General features: G+C 40.6%; 1 protein-coding gene across 4 annotated transcripts in view; it reads left to right on the forward strand.

Moving 5' to 3' along the window:
* The window catches only part of rtel1 (regulator of telomere elongation helicase 1), a 56,430-nt gene that overhangs the window by 20,353 nt on the left and 23,908 nt on the right, over positions 1 to 12,169 (forward strand). For all 4 annotated transcript variants that reach the window (XR_010450133.1, XR_010450134.1, XR_010450135.1 and 1 more), the window contains exons 20-24: positions 481 to 558; positions 723 to 800; positions 6,317 to 6,463; positions 6,697 to 6,812; positions 10,096 to 10,219. Coding sequence is in view for 1 of the 4 variants with exons in the window: in XM_064923132.1 (XP_064779204.1) it covers positions 481 to 558; positions 723 to 800; positions 6,317 to 6,463; positions 6,697 to 6,812; positions 10,096 to 10,219 (543 nt within the window). In the remaining 3 variants the exon portion in view is untranslated. The remainder of the gene's footprint in view (positions 1 to 480; positions 559 to 722; positions 801 to 6,316; positions 6,464 to 6,696; positions 6,813 to 10,095; positions 10,220 to 12,169) is intronic.

The raw sequence follows: 12,169 nt of genomic DNA on the forward strand, positions 1-12,169 counted from the left end.
AGAGCCCGGACATCTCTGGAGAGACCTGAAAATAGCTGTGCAGCAATGTTTCCCATCCATCCCGACACTGCTTGAGAGGATCTTCAGAGGAGAATGGGAGAAACTCCCCAAATACAGATGTGCCAAGCTTGTAACGTCATACTCAAGAACACTTGATGCTGTAATTGCTGCCAAAGTGCTTCAACAAAGTACTGAGTAAAGGATCTGAATACTTATGTAAATGTGAAGTTTCATTTAAAAAAAAAAAAAGCAAACATTAATAAACCTGTTTTTTTTGGGGGGGGGGGCAATTGACCAATTTCAGAATAAGGCTGTAACGTAACAAAATGTGGGAAAAGTAAAGGGGTCTGAACGCTTTCCGAAGGCACTGTGTGTGTAGGGGATCCTCCTGCTTCATTATTGATGCTGAGCCTGTGATGAGAATCCTTTTGGTCTTACTTCATATAATAACATGCTCTTCTATGCCTGCTTTTTCCCCAGGCAAACGGGCATGCTGACCGCATTGAAAACATAAAGCCCATGTTTGTGGAGCCCAGGGGAAAGGGGACGTTCACGGAGGTCAGTGCTGCAGACATTCCCATTTAAAACGCTGCATGTACTCTGTCACTACCTGCAGTTTCATGACCGTAACAGTAAATTACCGTTATCATGGGAATGTTCCTCTTGCACTATCTTTAGTACAGCGAAGCTAACTTAACCCATACCATTTCCTTTTTGTCTAGATAATTGATGGTTATTATGACAAAGTTAATGACTTGAAATCTAAAGGGGGCAGCTTCTTTGCGGTCTGTCGGGGAAAGGTAAGACCTGTTTGTTTGTTATGGTCAGTCTGTCTTCCCCATATCCTTGCCTGAAGTACTTCCTCTGCTCTGATGGCTTTATAGCACTTACTGGTTCAGATAGTCACCCACACACATACTGTAAATCACTTCTACCAAAAGGTCACTGTTTACCCTCCATGACCTAACATCGTCATGTTAGGGAAACATAGCATGCTACCTCATTTTGAATGTCAACACAGCAGTTCCTGATTTGGCAAAGCAGAATGTCACCAGACCTCATTGGAAAAACAGCACACTATTATACGAGACCAAATTAACACATACTACAGAACAATGACAGAGTAATTTTCTGGGAATGCTTTAAAGTCCAAAAGTTGTGGGCAGAGTTAGAAGTTGGCTGTCAGAAGTATTACAATCTAAATTTACTTTCAATCTTTCTGTCTGCCTATTTCAAGACATTCCATATAAGGGTGCAGCAATGGCGTGCATTCATGGATGTCAAGGGAAGCCAGGCTTCCTGAAAAAATTCAAAGAAAAAAAAGAAACACATTATTTCATGTCTTTCGTCTGTTTCATAATTTACCCTTTAATTCGCAAGAGGCTAAATGTATCTCGGCAGGAGAAAGCATCCGAGCAAGCGAAACAGCGCCTCTCTTTATGTGTAGCTCATCTATCTGTTTCTGTCTGGTCAAAAATAGTAAAATTGTTGCTGCAATGGAAGCCAGCGAGCATTTGGCCTCCCTTGATAATAAAATGAAATGAAAGCCAATCAGCGTTGAACTCAACAAGCTCAACTGTGAATGGTCCTGGCACACCCCAAAAAAGGTTTAGGGAAGCCATTTTCGATTTGTCATTGCCACACCAATCACAACAAAAACCAAATGTCATTGACATATTTTTTTTTAAATTTTCACTTCTGAGCTGGCTACCTAGCTAAAATTGTCCCTTTCCTAAATTAGGCCTGAATGGAGATAGGGGTTTGGACTTGTGGTTTTAGTTAATTCTCCGTGCTGGCCAATCGATGATTATTACGCCGATTCTGAACTAACCATACATTCATACATAGTGCCCCTTGCCGGAAGTTCAATATGTAGCTAAATGTAGTAGGCTATTGTTGCCTCTGAAAGGAAGCTAGGCTAGGTAGCAAGAATAAGCCAGGTAGCCTAGGACAACAAAAACTAAGAGTGTAGGTCACTGTATGACTGATTAATATACCATTTTGGCAACATGAAAGAAGAGGATGGCGTTGGTGGTTATCTACAGGTAGGGTGAGTCAATATGTTTCTTTCTACTTGCACGCACCCAAACACACATATTAACGCAACATGTAAAGTGTTGGTCCCATGTTTCATGAGCTGAAATAAAATACCCCAAACATTTTCCATATGCACAAAAAGCTTCTTTCTCTAAAATGTGTCTTATATTCCTGTTTATGAGCATTTCTCCTTTGCCAAGATAATCCAAACACCTTACAGGTGTTGCATTGCAATTGGCATGATGACTGCAGGAATGTCCACCAGAGCTCTTGTCATAAGCCGCCACCAACATCGTTCAACCATCCTCACAGCCGCAGACAATGTGTAATCATGCCAGCCCAGGATCTCCACATCCGGCTTCTTCACCAGTGGGATCGTCTGAGACCAGCCACCAGGACAGCTGATGAAACTGGGTTTGCACAACCAAAGAATTTCTGCACAAACTGTTAGAAACCATCTCAGGGAAGCTCATGTGCGTGCTTGTCGTCCTGACCAGGGTCTTGACCAAACTGCAGTTTGGTGTCGTAACGGACTTCAGTGAGCAAATGCTCACTTTCAATGGCCACTGGCACGCTGGAGAAGTGTGCTCTTCATGGAAAGGCATAAGCTACGGTCAATGAACACAATTGCATTTTATCGATGACAATTTGAATACACAGAGATACCGTGATGAGATCCTGAGGCCTATTGTTGTGCCATTCATCCGCCGCCATCACCACATGTTTCGGCATGATAATGCACAGCCCCACGTCGGAAAGATCTATAAACAATTCCTGGAAGCTGAAATGTCACAGTTCTTCCATGGCCTGCATACTCACCAGACATGTCACCCCCCATTGAGCATGTTTGGGATGCTCTGGGTTGACGTGTATGGCAGCGTGTTCCAGTTACCGCAAATATCCAGCAACTTCACATAGACATTGAAGAGTGGGACAACATTCCACAGGTCACAATAAACAGCCTGATGAACTCTATGCTAAGGAGATGTCGCACCGCATGAGGCAAATGGTGGTCACACAAGATACTGACTGGTTTTCTCTTCCACGCCCCTACCTTATTTTGAAAGTGTCTCTGACCAACACATGTATATCTGTATTCCCAGTCATGTAAAATCCATAGATTAGGGCCTAAGGAATTTATTTAAATTGACTGATTCCTTTATAGGAACTGTAACTCTGTAAAATATTTAGAAATTGGTTGCATGTTGTTTTTTTCTCAATGTATTTAGCTTATGTTGATTGGACTGGATTGTTTTTGGTATCTTTTAGTTGTCACTGTATTAGACTAAGCATAGGTGATTTTGATTATATTGGAATGTTAAAGCTGGAACAGTATAGGCAGCTCGTGTTTTCTTAGCGACTTGTGGTAGCCTAACTCTGCATGGTTCTAAATCAATAGTAGTTTAGTAGTCCAAAAATGTCTTAAATAGTAACTTGTTTGTTACATGCAATATGCGTTGTGGACTTAACGGGACAGATGTTGCTCTCCGGTTTTGTGATGAAACACAGGTGTGGTTGAATTTATTCTGCCACTCTGTCTTGTTATTGTCTCGGCCTTGGGCCTATATCCTATCTATCTACAATGCCTTGCGAAAGTATTCTGCCCCCTTGAACTTTGCGACCTTTTGCCACATTTCAGGCTTCAAACAAAGATATAAAACTGTATTTTTTTGTGAAGAATCAACAACAAGTGGGACACAATCATGAAGTGGAACGACATTTATTGGATATTTCAAACTTTTTTAACAAATCAAAAACTGAAAAATTGGGCGTGCAAAATTATTCAGCCCCCTTAAGTTAATACTTTGTAGCGCCACCTTTTGCTGCGATTACAGCTGTAATTCGCTTGGGGTATGTCTCTATCAGTTTTGCACATCGAGAGACTGACATTTTTTCCCATTCCTCCTTGCAAAACAACTCGAGCTCAGTGAGGTTGAATGGAGAGCATTTGTGAACAGCAGTTTTCAGTTCTTTCCACAGATTCTCGATTGGATTCAGGTCTGGACTTTGACTTGGCCATTCTAACACCTGGATATGTTTATTTTTGAACCATTCCATTGTAGATTTTGCTTTATGTTTTGGATCATTGTCTTGTTGGAAGACATCTCCGTCCCAGTCTCAGGTCTTTTGCAGACTCCATCAGGTTTTCTTCCAGAATGGTCCTGTATTTGGCTCCATCCATCTTCACATCAATTTTAACCATCTTCCCTGTCCCTGCTGAAGAAAAGCAGGCCCAAAACATGATGCTGCCACCACCATGTTTGACAGTGGGTATGGTGTGTTCAGGGTGATGAGCTGTGTTGCTTTTACGCCAAACATAACGTTTTGCATTGTTGCCAAAAAGTTCAATTTTGGTTTCATCTGACCAGAGCACCTTCTTCCACATGTTTGGTGTGTCTCCCAGGTGGCTTGTGGCAAGCTTTAAACTACACTTTTTATGGATATCTTTAAGAAATGGCTTTCTTCTTGCCACTCTTCCATAAAGGCCAGATTTGTGCAATATACGACTGATTGTTGACCTATGGACAGAGTCTCCCACCTCAGCTGTAGATCTCTGCAGTTCATCCAGAGTGATCATGGGCCTCTTGGCTGCATCTCTGATCAGTCTTCTCCTTGTATGAGCTGAAAGTTTAGAGGGACGGCCAGGTCTTGGTAGATTTGCAGTGGTCTGATACTCCTTCCATTTCAATATTATTGCTTGCACAGTGCTCCTTGGGATGTTTAAAGCTTGGGAAATCTTTTTGTATCCAAATCCGGCTTTAAACTTCTTCACAACAGTATCTCGGACCTGCCTGGTGTGTTCCTTGTTCTTCATGATGCTCTCTGCGCTTTTAACGGACCTCTGAGACTATCACAGTGCAGGTGCATTTATACGGAGACTTGATTACACACAGGTGGATTGTATTTATCATCATTAGTCATTTAGGTCGACATTGGATCATTCAGAGATCCTCACTGAACTTCTGGAGAGAGTTTGCTGCACTGAAAGTAAAGGGGCTGAATAATTTTGCACGCCCAATTTTTCAGTTTTTGATTTGTTAAAAAAGTTTGAAATATCCAATAAATGTTGTTCCACTTCATGATTGTGTCCCACTTGTTGTTGATTCTTCACAAAAAAATACAGTTTTATATCTTTGTTTGAAGCCATATACTTAAACTGAAAATCAACCAATCCTCCATCATTAAGACAATGGAAAAATCATATACTTCATTATGTCAATATTGAAAGAGCGCGTGCGATGGAGAGGAACAAAGTAATGCCATTTTGAGAATGTAGCACAGACAGGGGTGAGAAAATGTGTCTGGGCGGGTATGATGTCGTTGATGTTTGTACCTCAGTATGTTGTCTGATTGTGTAAAAATTTAAAAAAAAAAATCAGAGGGGAAACCTGCACACTTGCCTCCGAGTCCTAGGCATTGCTCATATCTGAAAAATACTACATTGTTTGAGATCCATTTCCCAGTAGAGAGATATATTTGAAATGGTGTCAATACAACCAGAAACGGGTTGATACAGTATGACCTCATTATGACTTAATTTCAACCAGTTTTGCCCATTGCATCCTCTCAAGCACTGGCTGCTGGTCTGTTATTATGATTTTTAATTAAAACAAATAATGTACTTGCATTTGTTTCTGGAGTGTGTCCCGTCGTAATCATTTCGATTTTCACAATGTTGGAAGATGTTGTCCCCTGTTTGTTCAGTCTCAGTGGAGGGAGGGAGCTGCGCTATACCTCCCTCCGCTGAGACTGACCATTAGATTCAAGCACCTGTCAGACCAGTGGAGAATTGTTTTGGGCTGATTAATATATTTTCAATCGTCAATTTTATGTTCACTCAGCTGTGCTTCAACAACTGCTCTATTACTGGTGTGATCATACCTCAAGTTTTGAAATATTATTTTGAAATGGTCTGAGAAGAACAACATTGGCAGGGCAATTCAAGCATATCCAATATGCAGTAATGTATTGGGCTAAACCTACTACACAAACCTTGTTGTTCTAGAACTGTAAAAGGTTAATGTTGCATAGGCTTCATGTTTAAAATACAAACCAAATCTGAGCGGGAGATCTCGGCTTGCATTTTGACTCGAAGTGAAGTTGACCACTACCTCAGCTGTCGCTAGCAAGATATCCAAACCTCTTAACGAGGTCGCTAAGTGTTAGGTTAAGGTCTCTACAATTTTGACAATGCATGGAGACATCACTCTGAATTGATCTTAAGCCCATACATGGTATTTTCTGTGTGCCTTGATTGATTTATTTGTACCTCTGCCAGGCCAGCGAGGGCCTGGATTTTGCTGACACATATGGCCGAGGGGTCATAATCACTGGCCTCCCGTTCCCGCCCCGCATGGACCCCCGGGTCATTCTGAAGATGCAGTACCTGGACGAGATGTGCAGGAAGAAGACCCCCGGGGTGCAGGTATGGAGGAAGCCCCTTCGCTGGTCCTCTGACTGATGATATATTACAGGATTCTATTAGGACTTCACTAATAGCTACCCTTACAGAAGTTCATGTAAATTGTCAATTCACAACTTTTTTCACTAAAAGCAAAACAAAACATACTTTTAAACATGTTTTTGGCAAAGATGTTCATGCACTAAGGACATCTAGTTAATATTTGTGTTCCTCTGCCTTTCTGTGTGTGTCGATAGTACCTGTCGGGGCAGAACTGGTATAGACAGCAGGCGTCCAGGGCAGTGAACCAAGCTATTGGAAGAGTCATTCGCCACCGTGATGACTACGGGGCTATCTTCTTGTGCGACCACAGGTCAGTATTGTATGCTGGTCATTTCAGGTGATCATCAGGGGTGCATGCTGGTCATTTCAGGTGATCATCGGGTACAGTTGAAGTCGGAAGTTTACATACACTTAGGTTGGAGTCATTTAAAACTTGTTTTTCAACCACTCAATAAACCACTCAATAAATTTTGCACACACTTTTTCAGTTCTGCCCAAAAATGTTCTATAGGATTGAGGTCAGGGCTTTGTGATGGCCACTCCAATAACTTGACTTTGTTGTTTGTAAGCCATTTTGCCACAACTTTGGAAGTATGCTTTGGATCATTGTCCATTTGGAAGACCCATTTGCGACCAAGCTTCAACTTCCTGACTGACGTCTTGAGATGTTGCTTCCATATATCCACATCATTTTCCTGCCATCCAATTTTTGAAGCTGCCACTCCCATACTTCACGGTTGGGATGGTGTTCCTCGGCTTGTAAGACTCCCCCCTTTTCCTCCAAACATAACGATGGTCTTTATGGCCAAACAGTTCTATTTTTGTTTCATCAGACCAGAGGACATTTCTCCAAAGTATGATCGTTGTCCCCATGTGCAGTTTCAAACCGTAGTCTGGATTTTTTTTAATGCCGGTTTTGGAGCAGTGGCTTCTTCCTTGCTTGGGAAGTGTTTGGGTTGCATTTCAGGTTATGTCGATATAGAACTCATTTTGCTGTGGATATAGATACTTTTGTACCCGTTCCCTCCAGCATCTTCAAATTGTAGACCTCCACAAGTCTGGTGGTCCTTTGCTGCTGTTCTCGGATTGATTTGAACTTTTCGCATCAAAGTACATTCATCTCTAGGAGACAGAACGCGTCTCCTTCCTGAGCGGTATGACTGCTGCGTTGTCCCATGGTGTTTATACTTGCGTACTATTGTTTGTACAGATCAACGTGGTACCTTCAGGCATTTGGAAATCGCTCCCAAGGATGAACCAGACTTGTGAAGGTCTTGTGACTCAAATAATGTCAATTAGCCTATCAGAAGCTTCTAAAGCCACGACATTTTCTGAAATTTTCCAAGCTGTTTAAAGACACAGTCAACTTAGTGTATGTAAACGTCTGACCCACTGGAATTGTGATACAGTGAATTATAAGTGAAATAATCTTTCTGTAAACAAGTGTTGGAAAAATTATTTGTGTCATACACAAAGTAGATGTCCTAAACCGACTTGCCAAAACTATAGTTTGTTAACAACAAATTTATGGAGTGGTTGAAAAACAAGTGTTAATGACTCCAACCCAAGTGTATGTTAACTTCTGACATCAACTGTATATTCAAGTAGGAGCAGATCAGCCTATATTCTTCAGGCAGTGTTGGTGACGGAACATGATGTGCCTCTAGAAATAGTGGTTGACATTGTAAACATCACATGACCGGGACATCAACTAGATTGTCCTATAGGATTCTAGTCATCATCCTTTGCCTGATAACTCCTACAGTCCCAGTCAAACGTTTGGACACACCAACTCATTCCAGGGTTTTCCCTTTTTACTGTTTTCTACATTTTAGAATAATAGTGAAGATATAAAAACTATGAAATAACACATGGAATCATGTAGTAACCAAAAAAGTGTTATAAAATGTATTTGTTTATTTGAGATTCTTTGAAGTAGAACCCTTTTCATTGATGACAGCTTTTCACAACTGGAATGCAGTTCAATTAACAGGTCTGCCTTGTTAATTTGTTGAATTTCTTTCCTTCTTAATGCGTTTGAGTCAATCAGTTGTGTTGTGACAAGGTAGGGTTGGTATACAGAAGATGGCCCTATTTGGTAAAAGTTTAAGTCCATATTATGGCAAGAACTGCTCATATACTCAAAGAGAAACAACAGTCCATCATTACTTTAAGACATGGTCAGTCAATCTTTGTGAGATGAAGCTTAGGTGAACGGATGATCTCCGCATTTGTGGTTCAAACCGTGAAGCATGGAGGAGGTGGTGTAATGGTGCTTTGCTGTTGACACTGTCAGTGATTTATTTTGAATTCAAGGCACGCTTAACCAGCATTGCTACCACAGAATCCTGCAGCGATTCGCCATCCTATCTGGTGTAGGCTTAGTGGGACGATCATTTGTTTTTCAACAGAACAATGACCCAACACACCACCAGGCTGTGTAAGGGCTATGTGACCAACAAGTAGAGTGATGGAGTGCTCCATCAGATGGCCTGGCCTCCACAATCACCTGACCTCAACCCAATTGAGATGAAGAGTGAAGGAAAAGCAGCCAACAAGTGCTCAGCATCTGTGGCAACTCCTTCAAGACCGTTGCAAAAGCATTCCAGGTGAAGCTGGTTGAGAGAATGCCAGGAGTGTGCAAAGCTGTCAAGGCAAAGGGTGCTACTTCAAAGAATCTCAAATATAACATATTTTGATTTGTTTAAAACTTTTTCAGTTACTACATGATTCCATGTTATTTCATAGTTTTGATGTCTTCCCTATTATTCTACAATGTAGAAAATAGTAATAACTAAATTAAACCCTTGAATGAGTAGGTGTGTCCAAACTTTTGACTGGTACTGTACAGTATGTGCAAGTCATCACTTTACACCATCAATATAAAATATTAATGCTTTCGTGATTTTAGGAATCACCAGCTATTATGTGGAAGTTGAGAACATCAGCTATCTCACCTATGTATGGGTAAGGTAGTGTTAGGTTCCAATTTTGAGTAAGTAACTCACGGACACTAGCGAAGCTTAACCAATTTTAATTCTTGCCCAAGGGTCAGTATCGTCAGACCGATTCTTACACAGTTTTGGTAACACTTTCTAATAACAGTCAGTAATAAACCAATTATAAGGCATTTAAAGTTTGCTCACCATTTCTCCCATTTGTAAATGTTAGTTTACAAGCTAGTTATTCGCAACTTTTATTTATAAATAATTCATAAGACGTTTTAATATAGGTCCTTTTAAACTGTTTACTAATCATTAGTAAAGTGTTTTTGTGGTTCCTAATATAAAGTGAGGGCTATCTAGGCTATACTTTATAAATGTTTTGAGTGACCCGTGTAATTTCTCACAAAAAGATGGACATTGGTAGACATTCCAGCAGGTGTCTTTTAAGGTGTCAAAAGTGGCTTAAATCATATCAATGATAAAGAATAAGCAGTAGCTTACCAACCTTTTCCAATGTGGTAGTAATGAGTTATAAATGGTGAACAAACTGTTTGTAAATGCCTTAAATAATTTATTACTGAACATTATAGTGTTACCAGAGTGTTTTTCTATCATGGAACTCTATAGTGTTTTGGCTATTTCCTCCAGGTTCAAAAGCACAGACGCACGTGCCCAGCTACCCTCATGGATAAGGCCCTACGTGCGCACTTACGACAACTTTGGAAATGCGGTCCGTGACGTGGCGCAGTTCTTCAGAGTTGCACAGAAACATGTAAGTGGGTCAAGCAGAAGAGTACATCTTGAGTGACTTTCTGACTGCTTGAGAGAGAAGCATTAAATTATACATTTGGAATGTACTGTAATAATAACCCTTAAAGGAAAGGTTCACCTATTTTGAATGTTTTTGTTTTTGTGCATCTGAGTAATGTTATATCAATGCCCTGGGTCATTTAAAAAACAAACATGTATTTCACCTTTTATTTAATCAGGTAGGCTAGTTGAGAACAAGTTCTCATTTACAACTGTGACCTGGCCAAGATAAAGCAAAGCAGTGTGACACAAACAACAACACAGAGTTACACATAGAATAAACAAACACAGTCAATAATACAATAGAGAAAGTCTATATACAGTATGTGCAAATGAGGTAGGATAAGGGGGGTGAGGCAATAAATAGGCCATAGTGGCAAAATTATTACAGTATGGCAAATTAAATACTGGGGTGATGGATGTGCAAAAGATGTGTGTGCAAGTGGCGGTACTGGGGTGCAAAGGAGCAAAATAAATAGCAATATGGTGATGAGGTAGTTGGATGGGCTATTTAGTAGTTTTTGATCTCAGCCCCTATCGAATACACAGTGGGATATGGGTTATTATGCACTTCCTAAGGCTTCCACTAGATGTCAACCGTCTTTAGAACGTTGTTTCAGGCTTCTACAGTGAAGGGGGGGCGGATGAGAGCTGTTTGACTAAGGGGTCTGGCAGCAGCCTCGTTCTCAGTCACGCGCATTTCACATGAGGTAGCTCTCGTTCCATTGCTTTTCTACAGACAATGGAATTGTCCGGTTGGAACATTATTCAACATTTATGATAAAAACATCCTAAAGATTTATTCTATACTTAGTTTGACAAGTTTCTTCGACCTGTAAAATAACTTTTTGAACTTTTCGTCCGACTGAACCAAACGCCCTAACAAAAGAAGCTATTTGGACATAAATGATGGACAAAACAAACATTTATTGTGGAACTGCGATTCCCGGGAGTGCATTCTGATGAAGATCATCAAAGGTAAGTGAATATTTACAATGCTACTTTTGACTAATGTTGACTGCGCAACATGGCGGATATTTATTTTGGCTGGTTTGAGCTCTGAGTGCGGTACTCAGATTATGCTTTTTCCATAGTGTTTTTGAAATCTGACACAGCGGTCCCATTAACATTAAGGAGAACTGTTTCTGAAGTTCTATGCATAACACTTGAATTTTCATCAACATTTATAATGAATATTTCTGTGAATTCATGTGGCTCTCTGCACTAGTTTTAAAACTAATGAACTTAACGCGCCAATGTAAAATGAGATTTTTTGAAATAAATATTCACTTTATTGAACAAAACATACATGTATTGTGTAACATGACGTCCTATGAGTGTCATCTGATGAAGATCATCAAAGATTAGTGATTCATTCATTTGTGCTTTTTGTGACTCCTCTCTTTGGCTGGAAAAAAGGCTGGGTTTTTCTGTGGCTTGGTGGTGACCTAACATAATCGTTTGGAGCTTTCGCTGTAAAGCATTTTTCAAATCAGACACTGGCTGGATTAATGAGAATTTTATCTTTTAAGATGATGTAAAATACTTGTCTGTTTGAGAAATTAGATTTATGACATTTCTGTTGATTTGTATTTGGCGCCCTGCAATTTCATTGGCTGTTGGCGAGGGGTTCCGCTAGCGGAACGGGGTTCCCAGTCCTAGACAGGTTAGTGTGAGTCTGGAAGGAGAGTTTACAGTCTAACCAGACACCTAGATATTTTTAGTTGTCCACATATTCTAAGTCCCAACCGTCCAGAGTAGTGATGCTGGACGGGTGGGTAGGTGTGGGCAGCGGTCGGTTGAAGAGCATGCATTTAGTTTTGCTTGGAGGCCACGGAAGGAGTTGTATGGCATTGAAGCTTGGAGGCCACGGAAGGAGAGTTGTATGGCATTGAAGCTCGTCTGGAGTTTA

The sequence above is a fragment of the Oncorhynchus masou genome, chromosome 18, assembly GCF_036934945.1.
Source record: "Oncorhynchus masou masou isolate Uvic2021 chromosome 18, UVic_Omas_1.1, whole genome shotgun sequence".
Lineage (NCBI taxonomy): Eukaryota > Metazoa > Chordata > Actinopteri > Salmoniformes > Salmonidae > Oncorhynchus > Oncorhynchus masou.